A 20499-nucleotide genomic window follows, 5' to 3' on the forward strand; every position below is an offset into this window, starting at 1 on the left:
CTGGCTTGGAATGGGGTGCAGACTGAGATAGTCCTGGATCCAACAGGCCAGACTGATGGGATTGCAATGCAAGGACAGTTTGAGCAGATTCAATCTTTAACCCTTGGCGGCACAGTGGTACAGTAGGTAGTGCTGCTGCCCGACTGCTCCAGAGTTCAATCCTGACACAGGGTTCTGTCTGTGTGGAGTTTGCATGTTCTCCTTGTGACTGTGCGGGCTTCCTCCCACATGCCAAAGACGAGCCAGTTGGTGGGTTAATCGGCTGCTGTAAATTGTCCCCAGTGTGCAGGTGGGTGGAAGATGAATGTGAGGGGTGAGGGGAGGGTAGTTTATGGACCCTGGAGATGGTCACTCAAAGTCACTTGATCTTCAGAGAGAAAAACTACAAAGGCAGAGCATGAGTAAACGCACCCTCTGCTCACACCGGGAGCGAGTGGTTGCATGCTCAGACCCTGTGGACGTCTCTACAAGCCGAGGGTGCCCGGGGAGATCAGATACCACATGCAGAACTACAAGACCTGTAGATCTAAAGCCACCCTTCATTCTCAGTAAGGACCAGACAGACTCCAGGCAAAAGTCTGGCCAGGTCTGTCTCACCTGGATGGGAAAATGTACCCGATGACAATGGATTCTTTTTGAGATATTTTGGGAGACAGACTTTTTGGAGAAACCCATTTATTAATAGTCATTTGTAAGCATGTGACAATAAACTCGACTTGACCACACTAACCGCCATGTCACAGGCTGACCACCGCTGGCACATCAATGTGTGGTTAGGGCATAACCTGTAGTGGTGACAACACGGACTTCCCCCCTGTCCGCCTGTCACCCACTGGCCCCTGTCTCACCCCTCCCCTTTTCCTCTTTGGACTGGCCATCTCTGCTCTCCACTCTCAGCCCTGATGCAGGCTCTCGACCCGAAACATCGACAATTCCTCTCCCCCCTCCCCCCACCGATGCTCCTCGACCCCTGGATCATTTGTTGTTACAGGCTTGCCCCAGGAGATGGTGAAGAAGAGCGTTCACTTCAGAGGCGGGGGCACCATCTCAGGAAGACCAGCTGGGAAGCTTGCTTGATGGAACCAGGATACTGGAAGTATCCTGACTGGTTGCATCATGGTCTGGGGCGGCAATTCGAATGTCCAGGAACGTAAGTAGCTGCAGAGAGTAGTGGACTCTGCCTAATACATCATGGGCACATCCCTCCCCACCATCATGAGGCCTTGCCTCAAGAAGGCAACATCCATCATCACAGATCCCCACCATCCGGGCCATGCCATCTTCTCACAGCTCCCATCGGGCAGGAGGTACAGAAGCCTGAAGTCCCCACACCACCAGGTTCCGGAACAGCGACTTCCCATCAACCATTTGGTTCTTGAACCAACCGCCAAAACCCTAATCACTACAGTTTAACAACACTATGACCACTTTCATCACTTTGCACTAAAATAGACTTTTATTTTTGCATCACACACAAAATGCTGGAGGAACTCAGCAGGTCAGGCAGCATCCATGGAGGGAAATGGACAGTTGACGTTTCAGGCCGAGACCCTTCATCAGGACAGGAAAGAAAGAGGGCAGAAGCCAGAATAAAAGGATGGGGAAGGGGGAGGAGCACGAGCTGGCAGGTAAGAGGTGAATCCAGGTGAGAGGGGGGAAAGTAGGTAGGTGGGGAGGGGGGGAAGTAGGAGTGATGTGAGAAGCTGGGAGGTGATCGGTGGAAGAGGGAAAGGTCTGAACGAGATGGAATCTGATCGGAGAGGACGGTGGAGCTTGGAATAAAGGGAAGGAGGTGGGGAACCAGAGGAAGGAAGGTGTGGGGGAGGGGCAGGTGGTGAGGGTGGGGGTGGGGGAAAGAGAAGGGACGAGGGGGCCAGAGGGATAAGGGAAAACCAACGGTGGGGGGGGGGCAGGGATGGAGGGGGGAATGGAGGGAGTGGTTACCGGCAGTTAGAGAAATCGATGTTGATGCCGTCAGGTTGGAGACAATATCCCCTAATCTGCGTTTAGCCCCAACTTGGCAATAGAGGAGGCCGTGGACAGACACGTCAGCGTGGGAATGGGGATTGGAAGAAGGATGTCTGGCCACCGGGGAATCCTGGCTATTCTGGTAGACAAATTGTGTATAATTTACATTTAATTTAAACTTTTCTTGTGAATGCTGCTTATCTGATGCTCTGTGCCTGTGATGCTGCTGCAAGTAAGTTTTTCATTGCACCCGTGCACACATGGACTTCTGCACATTGCAATAAACTTGAGTTTGACTTTGACGTGGAGGTGAACCACTACTGGCCCTGGGTAAATCCAACCCCATTGCAACATATCAGGAAGGTGATCCCACCTTGTTGAGTACCTGAAAGATGTTGTGTTCCAATAAAGAACACAGTTATTTCTCTCACTTTGCCTTTTATTGTTTCTCACTGCTGGGTAACTCTGATAATCTGCTCTCTGACTATTCGGAAATCCCGGAGATTCAGGATCAGGTGATGTGTCCTGCGATCCCTTTGAACTCACCAGGGCCCCGTTGCTGAGCTCCTATTAAACTTACCAGGTTCTCTTGGACAACCCCTTCTGGCCTTTTACCCTCTCTCGACCTTTCCAACCCATGTACCGCCTCCAACCCCTCACCCTCCCTTCTCTCCTCCGAGCCCCCTTCCCCCCACCACCCGACCCTGAGCCCTCCACCCTACTGCCCAGTTCTGACCCCACAACTGACCCCAGCTCCAACCCCTGCCGTGACATCACCATCCTCCCCGCGACCTCCCCCTCTCTGATGCAGAGTGGTCTGTCCTCCACAGAGGCCTCACCTCTGTACCCCTGTGCCCGCACCTCGACGAGTTCCATGTCCACCATTGCCTCCTTCCATTCCAGTGCTTATCCCTTTGGTGAGGAGTCCGAACCTGCCCTATTGATGACCACCTTCTCTTGTCCCCAACCCTCCTCTGCCTCTCGGACGCCCGCTTCCGGCCTTTTACCCTCTCTTGATCTTTAGGTTTCCAACTGCTTCCACTCTCCCCTCTTCTACCTGCCCATCAGCCCCCCTCACCTGGATCCACCTATCACCTGCCAGCTCTTGTTCCACCCCTCCCTTCCACCCCTTTATACTGGCCATCTGGACTCTGACCTCACGATCTACCTTGTTGTGACCTTGCCCCCTATTGCGCTGCACTTTCTCTGTAGCTGTGACACTTTACTCTGTACTGTTATTATTTTTATCTGTACTACATCAATGCACTCTGTACTAACCCAGTATAACTGCACTGTGTAATGAATTGACCTGTACAATCGGTGTGCAAGACAAGTTTTTCACTGTACCTTGGTACAAGTGACAATAATAAACCAATACCAATCTCCCCTCTGTCTTTCAGTCCAGACGAAGGGTCTCGACCCAAAACGTCGACTGTCCATCTCCCTCCACAGATGCTGCCTGACCCGCTGAGTTGCTCCAGCAGTTTGCTTTTTGCTCCAGATTCCAGCGTCCGCAGTCTCTCGTGTTACCAAGTTCACTGTCTAAGTTTACTATAACACTGTGTAACATCTAAGAAAAGTATGCGTTAGGATATTCCTGCGAATAACATCCAATAGTCCGGAAAATCGATGTGCGGGCCGGATTATCCGAGAGGTGTGGGGAATGTAACACTGAGTGCCTGCCCCTTTAAGACATGCAGCAAGTGACCCAACTCTCCAGTTTGCAACAAGTGTGGAAGCAGCTGGCGGGAAATGTTGTTACATATAATATTTTCTGCTGTAAATAAAGCCCCTTAAGTTTAAACTACTGGTTACCCTGGGGTTCTTAGGCAGTGAAGGACAGAAGGTAGTGATGTGAAGCAGGCTTCAGATGGGAGGAAGTAGCCCAGTTTGACTTCTGTGTGTGTATGCCCAGGGTCAGTGTGTGTGTGCCCAGGGTCTGTGTGTGTGTGCCCAGGGTCAGTGTGTGTATGCCCAGGGTCAGTGTGTGTGTGCCCAGGGTCTGTGTGTGTATGTCCAGGGTCAGTGTGTGTGTGTGTCCAGGGTCAGTGTGTGTGTGTGCCCAGGGTCAGTGTGTGTGTGCCCAGGGTCTGTGTGTGTGTGTGTGTTGTATCAGGGGTGTTGCACCGGCTGGGGAGAGGGGTGTGTGCGGGGGACCAGGCTTTGCATTGCAGTCGGCAGTTTGGAGGGTGGGGAGCGAGCTGGGGGCGGTGTGAAATGTGTGTGTCGTGGTGGGGGGGGGGTGAGATGGGGCTGGGGTTGTGTGGACGGCTGGCGGGGTTTGCTGAGGGTTGGAGCGACTGAAGTGTTTTGGAGAGAGTGGGCTGGGATTCTGCGAGTGGTTGGCAGGGTTTTGTTCAGAGGGAGGGGAGAGGCGAGGGGGTGGGGAGGGAGCGGGCTGCAGGCAGGAAGTGTGCGAGAGTCTGAACAGGTCTCGGGGTGGAGTCAGCGGCGGCGAGAAGGCGGAAAACACAGTCCGGAGGGAGCGAGGCTGCGGCCGGACACCGGCGGCTGCGGATGGCCGGCGGGCGAGGCTGAGCGGAGCCGGTGGAGGGGACGCGGGTCCCACAGGGGACCCGGGATCGGCGCTCGGCGGCCGGATGGACGCGCTGCTGCTCACCGCCAACGTGGGCTCCCTCTTCGACGATGTGAGTTAGACGGGACGGGACGGGACGGGGCGGGGCGGCGCGGCGGGCACCCCGGGGTGGGGGTAGTGCTGGGGGGGGGGGGTCCCGGAGCACCCCAGGGTGTGGGTGGGGGGGTGGTGTCTGGGTGTCCTGGATCACCCCAGGGTGGGGGTAGGTGGTGCTGGGTAATCTGGAGCACCCCAGGGTGGGGAGGTGGCGGTGGGTGCTGGGTGTCCTGGAGCACCCCAGGGTGGGGTGTGATGGCGGGTGTCCCAGAGCCCCCTGGGGTGGGGAGGTGGTGGTGGGCGCTGACTGTCCCGGAGCACCCCAGGGTGGATGGGGGGGGGGGATTGATGCTGGGTGTCCCAGAGCTCCCTAACTGCTGGGACACTGCCCCAGATCCCTCCGCAGGGAGCAGACCCCTCCTCCAACCCAGCCTCTCGTCTGTCCAGGAGGGGGATCTTCACAGTGATGCCACTGGAGTCGAATATCCAGGCCATCACAGAGATGGGGAGGCAGTGGGGGTGGGGGGGCGCTCATTGTTTCTTACCAATTTGTGCTTTCAGGGTGGGCAGGTGGGGGTCCCGTGGGAAGTCAAGTTGAGTTTACTGTCGTGTATACATGTTTTACATTGTACCTGTAACCTCATCATGTACAATGAGGTTACAGGTACAATGTACAACTTGCAACAGTATCACAGGTACAGACAACACACAGAAAATAAATTATACCAGACAGTGAAGCGAAAAAGACTCTGCTAAACAAGACCTTAGTGCAAAAAAAACACACACAATCAGATACAAGTCCACGGCAGTGCACGAGGTGGTCCGTGGTGGTCCGTTGCTGAGGGAGGGTTAGGGTTGTGCAGGTCGGTTCAAGAACCTTATGGTTGTAGGGAAGTAGCTGTTCCTGAACCTGGTGGCGTGGGACTTTGGGCTTGCACTATTTATTTAGTTTTGTAACTTATAGTAATTTCTGTCTTTATGTCTTACACTGTACTTCTGCCACAAAACAGCAAATTTCATGACATATAGCAGCTATAATAAACCTGATTCTGTGCCTCCAGCCTGACGGTAGCAGCGAGAAGAGGGCATGGCCCAAATGGTGGGGATCCTTGATGATAGATGCTGCCTTCTTGAGGCAGGGCCTCTAGATGCTGTCAGTGGTGGGGTCCCTGTGATGGGCAGGGCTGTGTCCGCCACTATCTGCAGCCTCTTGCGTTTCTGTGCATTGGAATTGCCATAGCAGGTGGTGATGCAACCAGTCTGGGTACTTCCTGCAGTGCATCTGTAGAAGTTGGTTAGTGTTTGATGCAGTGTGTTAGAGTATAAACTGAGTCACCTCCTGACTCCCCAAAGTTTTTCCACCATCTACAAGCCGGGAGTGTGATGGAACACTCCCCACTTGCCAGAATGAATGTGGCTCCAACATCCGAAGAACTCAACACCGTCCAGGACAAAGCAGCCTGCTTGACTGTGTCCCCATCCACCACCCTGTAAGTTCCCTCCCTCCACCACCGGTACAGTGGCTGCGGTGTGAACCGTCTACAACAGAACCGTGGTTACTTGTCCAGGGTACTCCAACAGCGTCTCCCAAACCCACCGCCTCTCCCACCAAGAACAAGGGTGGTTTTGAGGGACCCCCCCCGTGGGTTCCCCTCCAAGTCATACACCATCTCCACCTGGAGAGCTATCATTGGTCCTTCATCACTGGGTGTAAACCCGAGCCAATAGCATTGCTGGGGCTCCTTAACCTGAAGGACACCAGCACTTCAAGAGGTCGTCTCACCACTACCATTTCAAGGGCAATGTTTACAAGAAATGTCCACAGCCCATGTAACAATGGAACGGTAATAATGTTATAAAGTTTGTCTCTTCTGTCCTTGAGGCACTCATTTAAGATGGTGCTGAGCTCCACCGGTCCTTGCTTGATGTGCAGGCTGCACATTGAGAGTGGACCGGATATTCAACTGCAGCATCACTGTCAAGGCTGCTCTTGACCTTGTCTGTTGCAGGGCTCAGTGGAGCTGGTGAGTGAGAGGTCATCGATACACAGGAGTCACAGAGAGAGACAGCACAGAACAGGTGCTTCTGCCCACAGAGTTTGTGTTAACCATCGACCACCCATTTATATTAACCCCATTTTATTCTCCCCACAGTCCCGTCAACTTCCCCCCAGATTCTACCCCTCACCCACACACTAGGGGCAATTTACAGCGGCCAATTAACCTCCCAACCCGCACGTCTTTGGGATGTGGGAGGAAACCGGAGCGCCCGGGGGAAACCCACGCGGACACATGGAGAATGTGCAAACCCCACACAGCCAGCACCGGGAGCCAGGATTGAATCTGGGCTCTGGAGCGCTGAGACAGTGGCTGTACCAGCTGTGCCACCCAATTGGAGCACGCTGCCTCACCTGGTGTGGTTTAACTTATGGGTAGATGCTCCTGGCCAGGTAAGAATCCTAATCATCGCTGACCTCCGTTTCTCCAGGGCTTTTGCCCCAGACCGTCACCGCCCACCATCATGCTGTTGCAAGGCCAGTCGTCCCCTCCCTATTGTGCTAGTTCTTTTTTGCATTCACTTTTTGGGATCTGGGCATCCCTAACAAGGCCAGCATTTGTTGCCCATCCCTTCTTGCCTTTGGACTGAACTTCAGAGGGCGTACGAGGGCCATCTACTTGTGGGTCTGGAGTTGCATAGAACGGTTATGGCCGGCCATTGTGTACACACTGGCTTCCTACCAGAGCACCTTAGTTCCACTCCCTGGCCCTTCTCCGTAGCTTTGCAGATCTTTCCTCACCATGTACTTATCCATTTCCCTCAAAGGCCACAGTGGAATCTGCCTCCACCACATCTGCAGAAAGTGCATTCCAGATTCCAACCACACTGTTTTAAAATGAGTTTTTCCTGATGTCACTCTCAATTCTCTTCCCTTTTGTTTTTATACCTGTGACCTCTCAAACTTGACTCCTCCATTAATGCAGACGGCCTTCACTGTCCATTCTGTGCAGGACCCCTCAACGTTTTGTATCCCTCTCACAGATCTCCCCTCGCCCAAAGAAAACAGTGGCAGCCACTCGAAACTCTCTGTGTCACCACAGTTCCTCGTTGCAGGAACCACTCCATAAATCTTTTTTGTTTTGTCTCTATAAAACCCTGACGTCCTTTCCGTAATGAGGCGACCAGAATTGAACACCAGGCTCCAATTGAGGCTGGACCAGTGTTTTATTAAAGTTCAGTATGACTTCCCTGCTTGTGTACTCTGTACCAATAAAGCCCAGAATTGAGTATACCCTATTAACCCTTTCTCACCCCACCCCTCCGCTGCTTCCAACTGCACCCCTTTGTGAGCAGTATCCTTTATTCTATACTGTCTCTCCTTGTTCTTCTGACCTCACCGTTCTCTGTGTTAAACTTCATCTGCCGCACCTGTGCCCACTTCTTCTCGGTTCACTACCACCAAGTTTTGTGTCATCCACACATTTAGAAATTGTTTGCTTGCACCCTCAAATTTAGGTCACTAATATAGATTAAAACAGGCACACCGATCCATTGGGAACGCCAGTATTCACCTTCCTCCAGTCTGAAAAATAACCCTTCCCCACTACCCTCTGTTGTGTATCATTGAGCCAACTCTGTAGCCATGTTATCAATGTACTTTTGCCTCAACTTTGCTGATAAGCCTTCTGGAAGCACCATATAAACTGCGTTACCCTCAGCCACTCTAAATACTACCTCATCAGAAACTTCCATTAAATTGGTTAAACGTGATTTGCCCTTAACAAATCTGTTGGTAACCAGGGGAGGACCTGTACTATCCCAGTTTACATTGGTTTAATTTTCCTCTAATCCTGCCCTGTGTCAGTGTTTCTAAAGCTTTCCCATCACTGGGGATAGATTGACTGGTCTGCTGCTACAGGGCTTATCTCTTAGAGTCTGACGTGGAGGGTGTTTAAAGACGAACTGCACAGAGTACAGGACAGGTGTGTTCCAGAAAGAAGAAAGGACAAGGCTGGCAGGGTAAGAGAACCTTGGATGTTGAGAGAGGTGGTGAATTTGGTCAAGAAGAAAATGGAAAAGTGTGTAAAGCTTAGGAAGCTGGGATCAAACAGAGCACAATTATAAAGAAGCCAAAAAGAAACTCAAGAAGGGAATTAGGAAAGCCAGGAGGGGCCATGAAAAGTCCTTGGCAAGTAGGATTATCCCAAGGCACTCTATACATGTGTCAAGAGCAAGAGGATAACTTGGGAGTGGGTAGGACCACTGAAGGATAGAGCATGTGCTTAGAAGCGGAGGATGTGGGTGAGGTCCTTAATGAGTGCTTTGCATCAGTATTTACCGAGGAGAGAGACATGGAGGATAGGGAGGTCAGTGTGGAGCGTGCTAATGTGCCAGGGCATTTCGAGATAAAGGAGGAGGTAGTGTTGGGTCTCTTAAAGAGCGTTAAGGTGGATAAGTCCCCGGGACCTGATGGGATAAACCCCAGGTTATTGGGAGAGGCAAGAGCTGAGATTGCTGGGGCCTTGACCAATGTCTTTGTGTCCTCTCTAGCCACAGACGAGGTCCCGGAGGACTGGCAGGTAGCTAATGTTGTTCCATTATTCAAGAATGGAAACAGGGATAATCCTGGTAACTATAGACTAGTGAGCCTCATGTCAGTGGTAGGGAAGTTACTGGAGAGGATTCTTAAGGATAGGATTTATGAGCATTTGTAAAACCATGTCTTAATTAGGGACAGTCAGCATGGCTTTGTGCAGGGCAAGTCGTGTCTTACTAATGATTGAGTTTTTTGACGAGGGTGACTGATGAAGGTAGATCTGTGGATGTTGTCTACATGGATTTCAGTAAGGCGTTTGACATTTTCCCTCATGGGAGGCTCACCCAGAAGACTAAGATGCACGGGATCCATGGTGAATTGGCCGTTTGGATTCAGAACTGGCTTGCCCATAGAAGACAGAGGGTATGGTCGATGGGACTTATTCTAGCTGGAGGTCTGTGACTAGTGGTGTTCCTCAGGGATCCGTACTGGGACCTCTGCTGGCTGTGATGTATATAAATGACCTGGATGAAAATGTAGATGGGTGGGTTAGTAAGCTTGCAGATGATACGAAGATTGGTGGTGGTATGGATAGTGTGGAAGACTGGCAAAGGATACAGCGGGATACAGATCAGTTGCAGACATGGGCGGAGAAATGGCAGATGGAGTTTAACCCGGCCAAATGCCAAGTGTTGCTCCTTGGGAGATCAAATGTAAAGAGACAGTACACTTAATGGCAGGACCCTTAACAGTGTTGATGAGCAGAGGGATCTTGGGGTCCAAGTTCATAGCTCCCTGAAAGTGGCTACACAGGTTGATAGGCATATGGCATGCTTGCCTTCATTAGTCGAGGCACTGAGTTCAAGAGTCACGAAGTTATGCTGCAGCTTTATAAAACTTTAGTTAGGCCGCATGTGGAGTATTGCGTTCAGTTCTGGTCACCCCATTATAGGAAGGATGTGGAGGCTTTGGAGAGGGTGCAGAAGAGGTTTAGCAAGATGCTGCCTGGATTAGAGGGCATGTGCTATATGGAGATGTTGGACAAACTTGGGTTGTTCTCTGTGGAGCGGCTGAGGGGAGATCTGATAGAGGTTTATAAGATTATGAGAGGCATCGATAGAGTAGGCAACTGGTATCTGTTCCCTAGGGTTGAAATGTCTAATACCAGAGGGCATGCATTTAAGGTGAGAAGGGGGTAAGTTTAAAGGAGATGTGCGGGGCAAGTTTTTTTTACACAGAGTGGTGAGTGCCTGGAATGTGCTGCCTGGGCTGGTGGTGGAGGCAAATATGATACGGGCATTCAAGAAGCTCTTAGACAGGCAAATGAATGTGAGGGAAATGGTAGGATGTGGACCTTGTGTAGGCAGAAGGGATTAGTTTAGTTGGGCATTTTATTACTAATGTAATTGGTTCGGCACAACACTGTGGGCTGAAGGGCCTGTTCCTGTGCTGTACTGTTCTGTGTTCTAAGTTATCTCACCTCTCAACTATCTCCTCCTTTGGAAGCACCCTGTTCCCTGGTAAAAGCAGATGCAAAGTGCTCACTTAGCACCTTAACCCTGCCTTTGGCAACCACATGCCAGTTCTCATTTTGGTCCTTAATGGCTTCCCCCTCCACGTTTCACCCTGTTGCTGTTTATATGCCCATAGAACACTGAAGAGTCCTGTTTTACATTGGCAGCTACTCCTTTTTGCCTGCAGTCTCTTTGCCACTTGTTTGTTAATTTTCTCTTCCCTTCCGATTCTTCTGTAATCAGCCTGCTTCCTGCTGGTGTTTGCAACCTGACACTCGTCACAGCAACATTTTTGTTATTATTATCTTCCTCTGGATCGCTTCCATTCACACAGCTGTAGATCTGGGAATGTGCCTCGACCAGACCCGAACCACCTCCTCCTTAAAGCATAGCCATTGTTACAGCTTTGCCTGTTGACATTGGGTTCCAATTTACCTGAGTCAGATCCACTGTCAACCTATTGAGAGTGGCCTTGCTCCAATCAATGATTTTTATTCTGAATTCTTCCTCCTAGTTTTCTATAGTTAACCTGAACCTCATGAGTACCTCGAAAATGCTGCCCTACCAGAACTTGGTGCACTTGCCTCACCTCATTCCCCAGAACCAGATCCAGCAATGATATATCCTTGTCGGACCAGAACTATACCCTTCTCTGCCCATGGCAATGTTGTACGTCCTCCCCAGCTGACAAACACCTGACTTGTGTACGGCTTGTACGTATGAGTGGGCATTTGGGAGGTGGACGGGATGGATGGGGACGGATTTGCCAGCTGCTATGGGGCTGCAGGCATCTTGTGCCGGGTGGGAACTCAGTTCGCGGCTGTAATTCCGACTTGGGAACTGTCTGGGTCATGGACAGTTCACAGGAACAGAACCCTGCTGTAACCCGAGGAGATCCTGTATCATCCGAGTTTACATTGGTTTCACTTAAATCCCCATTAAAGTCGAGTTTATTGTAAGATGCACAAGTCCATGTGTGCACAGGTGCAATGAAAAACTTACTTGCAGCAGCATCACAGGCACAGAGCATCAGATAAGCAGCATTCACAAGAAAAACATAAATTAAACATAAATGATATACATTTTTTACAAGAAAGAACAGAATTAGAATGGAAAGTGGTCATAGTGTTGCTATACTGCAGTGATTAGGGTTGTGCAGGTTGATTCAAGGACTAAATGGTTGAAGGGAAGTCACTGTTCCTGAACCTGGTGGTGTGGGGACTTCAGGCTTCTGTACCTCCTGCCCGATGGTAGCTGTGAGAAGATGGCACGGCCCAGATGGTGGGGACCTTTGATGATGGGTGTTGCCTTCTTGAGGCAGCGCCTCCTGTAGATACTCCCGATGGTGGGGAGGGATGTGCCCATGATGTATTGGGCTGAGTCCGCTAATCTCTGCAGCTTCTTGCATTCCTGCACATTTACATTGCCGTACCAGACCGTGATGCAACTAGTCAGGACACTTTCAACAGTACCTCTGTAGAAGTTTGTTAGTGTTCAGTGACAAGCTGAACCTCCTTAACCTCCTAAAAAAGTAAAGCACTGGCGTGCCTTCCTTGTGGTTGCATCTGTGTGCTGGGCCCAGGACAGGTTGTTTGATACATTAACTTTCAGTAATTTAAAGCTGCTGACCCTCTCCACTGCTGATTTCCCCCAATGTAGACTGGCACCTGTTTGCCCGCCCTCCCCTCCCCTCCCCTCCCCTCCCCTCCCCTCCCTGAAGTCAACAATCAGCTCTCTAGTTTTACTGACGTTGAGCGAGAGGTTGTCGTTGTAGCACCACTCAGCCAGGTGTCCCGTCTCGCTCCTGTACACTGTCGCATCACAACCTGTGATTCACCTGACAACAGTGGTGTTGACGGCATTAATTACCCTTTAGTTTTTTTTGCACTACTATAATCTCTCTCTTTACTTGCTCTCATGGTTTCTCTCCTCACAGATGCTGCCTGACCTGCTGAGTGTTTCCAGCATTTTCATTTTTTAGTTCATGTTTCAGATCATTATTACGACACATCCTCTAACTACCGCTAAACCAGATAACTCAGTTGTTGTTAACAAGCCTTCATCCCTCCTCAATCTGGCAAGGCCACCATTTGTGTCCCTCAAACCCCTTCGATCAGACATTCCCTTTCCTCCCACTACCTTTTACACACATTTTGTTTATAAATCTTGGAATTGTGATGTAAGGTCTGCGATGGGCAGCGAGGTGGTGCAGCGGTTAGTGCTGCTACCTCGCAGCTCCAGAGACCCAGGTTCGAACCTGATATCGGGTGCTGTCTGTGTGGCGTTTGCATGTTCTCACTGTGGCTGCACTGGTTTCTCCCGGGTGTTCCAGTTTCTTCCCACATCTTAAAGATGTGCGGGTCGATTAATTGGTGGCTGTTAATAACCCATTTGTACAGGCAATTGGGAAAAGAATCAAGGGAGACTTGATGGGCATGTGTGAGAGAATAGATTGCAGGGAAACAAGATCAGATTTCTTTATTAGTCACACGTACGTTGAAACATGTTGATGCGTGTTTTGTGTAGAGTGTTCTGGGGGCAGCCCGCAAGTGTCGCCACGCTTCCGGCGCCAACATAGCATGCCCACAACTTCCTAACCTGTACGTCTTTGGGATGTGGGAGGAAACCGGAGCACCCGGAGGAGACCCACGCAGACATGGAGAGAATGTATAAACTCCTTACAGACAGTGGCCGGAATGGAACCAGGGTCGCTGGGGGCACTGATGGGTTTGCTGAGCTTCGAGCTAGCATGAGCCTGAAGGGCAGAAAAGCCGCCTGCTGTGGCGTAATAACATAAACAAATGCTGGAGACAGTCAGGTGAGACCAGGAAAGAGACAGAGTTAATGTTTCAGATTGATGAGCTTTCAACAGTCCTGGGAAAGATTTTCTAATGAAGGGTCTCTGAGCTGAAAGGTTAAGGTTTCAGTATCTCCAGATGCTGCCTGACCCGCTGTGTGTTTCCAGCATTTTCTGCTGTACTTTGTGCAGTTCTCATGTAAATGTCTGTCTCGCCCATAATAAGCAAACTACGCTTTGGATGAAATAGAGAGAGAGAGAGAGCTGCTGTCACTTCAGGGTGCCTGAATGCACTCTAGACTTTGCTTTTTATTGTGTGGTGACTGTCCTAATGTAGGACACAGGGCAGCTATTCTCAGCAAGTTTAAAAGGAGCCAGAACCAGGTGTTCCCCAGCTTACGGGTGCCTGACTTGTATACACGGTGTACATACGAACGAGCATTTGGGAGATGGGTGGGATGGGCAGGCACGGTAGTGTAGCGGTTAGCGTAACTCTTTACAGCGCCAGTGACCCGGGTTCAATTCCCACCACTGCCTGTAAAGAATTTCTACATTCTCTCTGTGTCTACGTGGGTTTCCTCCCACATTCCAAAGACGTACGGGTCAGGAAGTTGTGGGCATGCTATGTTGGCGCCGGAAGTGTGGCGACACTTGCGGGCTGCCCCCAGAACACCCTATGTGCATTTCACTTTGTGTTTCGATGTACATGTGACTAATAAAGATACCTTATTTCCTGAAAGAGCTGCAGACATCTTCCACTGTGTGGGAACTCTGTCTGGGGCTGCGTTTCCGTGTTCGGGTTAGGAACAGTTCACGGGAGTGGAACTCTGCTGTGACCTGGGGAAGGGGAACCTGTAATCCGTGACACTGAGGGGTAAATTTTGGAAGAGCTTCCCTGAGCTTGAGCTGAGGAATCGTTTCCATTCACTGAGCGAGCAGGCAGGATTTGGGTCAAACAGGTCCCACTGGCAAGGCAGCACTCCTTCAACTGCTGCACTCGAGCACCAGCCTGAACTTTTTCTTCTTCAGCCTCTAGAGTGTGGAATGAGTCTGTGACGTCCTCTCTTGAAGCAAGGGGCTTGTGCTGAGCTGAAAAACTCCAGGTGGCTTTGTGTTGGGATCTGCAGCTGATGGATAGTGGATTGACACGGGGTGTTGTGGGAACTGAAAGGCCCAATGTGTCCCAACTCAGACCTTCCCCTCCTATCACGGGGCCTGGTTTGTAATCCTGTTATTACCAAGGGATTTCAAATGATCTCATGTGATTTAAATACTCAGGAAGAATAGCAAAACAAAGCCTCACGGGTAAATTCCTCTCTCACCGTTCATTTGTGTTTAAATGTAATGGGATAGACCCAGTGGGAGGCAAAATAAGGTGCCATGGTGACACAGTGTTCAAATACTTGGACTAATGATACGGAGAAAGAGTTCAAATCCCACCCCAGCAGTTTGTGGAAGTTAAATTCTGTTAATAATCTAGAATTTGAAAAGAACACTGAAAAGCCTTGGTAATCTTGACTGGATTGTTGTGAAAAAAACATTTGAACATAGAACATTACAGCACAGTACAGGCCCTTCAGCCCATGGTGTTGTGTGACATTTTATCCTGCTCTAAGATCTATCTAACCCTTCCCTCCCACATGGCCCACCATTTCTCTGTCATTCATGTGTCTCTTAAATGTATCTTCCCCCGCAATCTCTGCAGGCAGTGCATTCCACGCACCCACCACTCTCTGTGTAAAAAGAACGTACCTCTGACGTTGCCCCGTACCTTCCTCCAATCACCTTAAAATTACACCCCCTCCTGTTAGCCATTTTCGCCCTGGGGAAAATGTCTCTGACTGTCAATAATGCTTCACTTTGGTTCACTGAAGTTCTTTTATGGAGTACATATGTGCTCCTTACCTGGTGTAACCATGTGTATGTAATATAGACTCATCGAGAGATCCCGCATAGAAACGGGCTCTCTGGCCCACTGAGTCTGTGCCAACATCAAGCACCCATTTTTACACAAATCCCATTCTGTTTCATCAGTCCCATCAACTCCCCCCAGATTCTCCGCTCACCCACACACTAGGGACAATTAACCCATCGACCCGCATGTCGTTGGGATGTGGGAGGAAACTGGAGCTCCCGGGGGAAACCCACACAGACACAGGGTGAACGTGCAAACTCCACACAGACAGCACCTGAGTAAAGGCAATAAAGCAGAAAGAAATCGGGGAGACCGTTCCTGCTAAATTAGGTCAGTGTCAGTCGAAGTGATGTAACAAAATAGTTTATTATTCATGTTTGTGACCACAGGGAGTTTGATGAGGTTGGTGAACTACAGACACTGTTGGCCATGTATGGCGATAATGATATAGTGGCCAGCACATCACGGAAACCAGCCTCCCCTCCATGGACTCTGTCTATACCTCCTGCTGCCTTGGTGAAGCAGCCAGCATAATCAAAGACCCCACCCACCCGGGTCATTCTCTCTTCTCCCCTCTCCCATCAGGCAGAAGATACAGGAGCCTGAGGGCACACACCACCAGGCTCAAGGACAGCTTCTACCCCACTGTGATAAGGTTATTGAACTGTTCCCTTATACAATGAGATGGACTCTTGACCTCACAATCTACCTTGTTATGACCTTGCACCTTATCGTCTACCTGCACTGCACTTCCTCCGTAGCTGTGACACTTTACTCTGCATTCTGTATTGTTTTACCCTGTACTGCCTCAATGCACTGTGTAATGAATTGATCTGTACGATCGGTATGCAAGACAAGTTTTTCACTGTACCTCAGTACAAGTGACAATAATAAACTAATTCCAATATTTCAGAGATACGGCTCCAAAAGGGAGCAGGACTGGACATTAAATATTCCTGAATGCCAAGTGTTCAGGAAGGGTAGGGAGGGAGGAGGGGAGCATTGTTGACTAAAGATAATATTACGGTGCTTTAGAGAGAGGATGGTTGGGGGGGGGGGGGGTGTCCAAGGACGAATCTGTTGGTTCGTACTAATGCAGGGGGAAGGTTTGCTGCTGAGTGTAGACGAAATGTTACATGAGGAGGCAGAAAAATAGTGAGGTTGTCCCAGTAATGTACAAAATGTGGCAACTGTTGGAAATCTGATCTAAATGCTGGAAAAATGGTGTTTAATTTTCTTGTAAAAATTGTAGATAATTTATGTTTAATTTACGTTTTTCTGGTTGATGCTGCTTTACATCTTCCCCTCCGCCATCAGATTTGTGAACGGTCCATGAAGGGTAAAAACAACAGCAGACTACAGAGTAAAGTGTCACAGCTACAGAGGAAGTGCAGTGCAGATAGACAATAAGGTGCAAGGTCACAACAAGGTAGATTGTGAGGTCAGAGTCCATCTCATCGTATAAGGGAATCGTTCAATAGTCTTATCACCGTGGGGTAGAAGCTGTCCTTGAGCCTGTTGGTCTGTGCCCTCAGGAACTGTTCTTCCCCTCCACCATCAGATTTCTGAACGGTCCATGAACACTCCCTCGTTATTCCTCTTTTGCACTATTTATTTATTTTGTAATTTGTGGTAATTTTATGTCTTTGCACTGTACTGCTGCTGCAAAACAACGAATTTCGCAACATATAAATCAGAGATGATAATTCTGATTCTATTGCTACGTGCCTGTGAAGCTGCTGCAAGGAAGTTTTTCATTGCACCTGTGCACACATGGACTTGTGCAGATGACAAGAAACTTGACTTTGGAAGACGGAGCAGGACAAGCAAGGGAGGAGAAATTGAGCTGATGTTACCGGTTAACGATCTTGTGTCAGAACTGGCCACCGTCACAAACTGGGAAGGCAGGTTACCTGAAATTGTTGAATTCGGCATCGAGCTCAGGGCTGTGACGTGCTGAGTCTGGGATTCTGTCCTGGGCCAAAAACAGAGGTTCGGAGACACTGTTCCTCTGTCCACTATTTTTACTTCAGACTTCACCTGCAGGTTTTCTTTGTGTTTCGACAGAGGCTGGAGTGGGAAGGTTGATGTGTGGGCTGGAGAATTGAAGGGACAGGCAACAGAATCTTGTGTCTCTTGGAGATCATTTCTCATTCATCTCAACTCCAGTGAGAGTAGGTCCAACCTGTTCTTATGAGAGCCCCTTCGTCCCGGTAAACAACAGGGTGAACTGCCTCCAATGTAATTATATCCCTTCTCTCTCTCAGAAAGGAGACCAGAACTGAACCCGTACTCTAGGTGCGGTCTCACCAACACCCTGTATTGTAGCAAGACTTCCCGACTTTTATACTCCCACCTCCTTTCTATTAAACGCCAATATTCCACTTACCTTTATAATCATTTCCCGGACCTTCCTGTTGACTTTCCATGTTTCCTTTAAGAGGACTCCCAGATCCCTCTGTTCAAAAGTGTCCTGCAAACTCTCGCCATTTAGTTAATATTTCCGCCTCCCTGTTTTTCCTCGTGGTGCAGTCAGTAGAGCCACTGCCTCAGATCCGGTGACCCAAGTTCGATCCTGACCTCGGCAGGAGGAAGTCACTGGGAATGTGGCGAGAATGAAGTGGGTTAGGGTAGGATTAGTATGAGTGAGTGTTTGATGGTCAGCACGAACTCAGTGGGCCAAAGGGCCTATTTCTGTGCTGTATGACTATAGTGTTCCATGCTCGTGTTCCTGAGAAATGGGGAGAAATTTCAGCTCTGGGGACACTGGTATGTGGTTATACACACCGCTCTGGAGCTTAACTAACGCAGGGCCAGTACGTGAATCCTCAGCAAGATCCCGGTATCCCCCACCCCGCGTCCCTGGTCTCCTGTCACCCATGGGAAGGGCCCTTTTATTCGCCAGTGTTCTGCACCCTTCTCCCCTCCAAAGGTGCTGCACGTCAGAAATGTTTCATTGGCTGTACAATGCATAAGCACACCCAAGGCAAGACTTTGTACTGTGCATTGTTTAATGGTGAGTGGAGGTTCTGGGAAATCTGGAAGGGTGAGTCACATTGCTCAATAGGAAGTCTTAAAAACAGTCAGCAGGAGCCTGGTCAAGTAATTTTACCCTGTGACCATGAACCATTTTGGTTAAATTATGAAATGAGCAGCGTTACAGATTCACAAGTCCTTGCCTGCCAAAGATTCATTGAGTTTATACAGCACGGAAGCAGGCCCTTCGGCCCAACTCGTCCATGCTGACCAAGGGGCCTACCTGTGCTCGTCCCATTTGGCTGCGTTTGGCCCATGTCCCTCTGGACCTTTCCTCTCCATGTACCTGTCCACGTGAGTTGTAAATGTAATTGTACCAGCCTCTACCACGTTCCATATACCCACCACCCTCTGTGTGTGTGGGGAAAACTTGCCCCTCAGGTCCCCTTTTAAATCTTTCCCTTCTCACCTTAAACCTGTGCCCTCTAGTTTTAGACTCCCCTACCCTGGGGGAAAAGACTGTGAGCATTCACCTTATCTATGCCCCTCGTGATTTTATAAACCTCCAGTAGGTCATCTCTCGGCCTCCTTCACTCCAGACGTCTCTCAGTGCTGTGAAGGGAGGCCTAGAGAGAGCTGACAATACACCCTGTGATTGTCGGCACTTCACATGTGGCCCGCAGTGTGGAGAGGGTGTGAAGTAGCCTCAGCTCCACCCAGCCAGACCTCTGTTGGCAGTTCTGTTATGTCAGCAATAAAAGTAATTGGTAATTATTTTATTATTGTGACATGTACCAAGATACAGATACACAACTTTGTTTTACATGCCATCCATACAGATCATTCCAAAATATAATTACATTGAGGTAATACAAAGGGAAAAGCAATAATGGAATGCAGAATATAGTGTTACAGTTACAGAGAAAATGCACTTCAGGTAGATAATAAGGTGCAAGGTCATGAAAAGATAGATTGAGAGGTTAAGAGTTCATCTCTATCGTACAAGAGGTCTGTTCAACGCTCTTATAAGAGCGGAATAGAAGCTGTCCTTGAGCCTGGTGGTACGTGTTCTTCAAGCTTTTGTACCTTCTGCCCAACAGGAGAGGGGAGAAGAGAGAATGACCGGGGTGCAAGGGGTCTTTGATTACGTTGGCTGCTTTCCCGAGGCAGCGGGAAGTGTAGACAGAGTCCATGGAGGGGAGGCTGGTTTATGTGATGGACTGGGCTGTGTCCACCCCAACAGGTTTTAATAAAACTGTGTTATGGCCATGTGTCTAACTCAGTCAGTGGTGTCTGTGGAGCAGAGAATTTGGTTCATTGTTTGCTGTGGTGGTGTGTGACAGATTCTGAGATCCAGTTTTAGGGTTACAGGGGAACGGGTTGGGGTGTCGCACACTCGAGTTCTGTTTTAGGGTGATGGGGAAGTGTTGGGGTGTTGCACACAGGCTCTGCTTTAGGGTGAGGGGGGAAGGTTTTGGGTGTTGCACACTCGGGCTCCGTTTTAGGGTGAGGGAGGGAAGGGTTTCGGTGTTGCACACTTGGGCTCTGTTTTGGGGTGAGAGGGGAAGTGTTTGGGTGTTGCACACTTGGGCTGTGTTTTAGGGTGAGAGGGGAAGGGTTTGGGTGATGGGAGAAGGGTTTGAGTGTTGCACACCCGGGTGTTGATTTAGGGTGAGGGGGGAAGGGTTGCGGTGTTGCACACTTGGGCTGTGTTTTAGAGTGAGGGGGGAAGGGTTTGGGTGTCACACACCCAGGCTCCGAGTCCTGTTTCTGTTATGGTACATGGGCCTGGTCCTCACTGTCACACCTTTCCCTCTGTCTGCCGGAGAAGCAGGCAGTAAGTGGAAGGGACGGGACACAGAGCCACTCTCGGTGGTGAGAACAAATGGGCCATGGATCCTGAGTCTAACTGAAGACCTCTCCCGGGCTGCTGCTGATGCCTCGGCCTGTGTTTCTGACCAAGGGAGGTTGGGTGCCTCCTTTCGGACACTGACTTTGTTTCGTGTTTTGCGCCGTGTTTCTCAGAATTGCACTGGACTGGATTTAGCTGTGCAGCATTTGCATTGTTGCCGTGGGGTCCAAAGTGAATTTGCATTTCATTCAAATCATCAGAATTTAGTTTACAAATGGGGGGAAAAAACTAAATCCTCCCTGCTGTCTGAA

At 49.8% G+C, this 20499-nt stretch overlaps 1 protein-coding gene across 1 annotated transcript in view; it reads left to right on the forward strand.

The window, feature by feature from the left end:
* The first annotated feature begins 2059 nt into the window (after positions 1 to 2059).
* LOC127584153 (inositol polyphosphate-5-phosphatase A-like) overlaps positions 2060 to 20499 on the forward strand; it is a 70238-nt gene continuing 51798 nt past the window's right edge. The window contains exons 1-2 of the mRNA XM_052040734.1: positions 2060 to 2110; positions 4332 to 4616. Of these exons, the coding sequence (XP_051896694.1) occupies positions 2060 to 2110; positions 4332 to 4616 (336 nt within the window). The remainder of the gene's footprint in view (positions 2111 to 4331; positions 4617 to 20499) is intronic.

The sequence above is a fragment of the Pristis pectinata genome, chromosome 29, assembly GCF_009764475.1.
Source record: "Pristis pectinata isolate sPriPec2 chromosome 29, sPriPec2.1.pri, whole genome shotgun sequence".
Lineage (NCBI taxonomy): Eukaryota > Metazoa > Chordata > Chondrichthyes > Rhinopristiformes > Pristidae > Pristis > Pristis pectinata.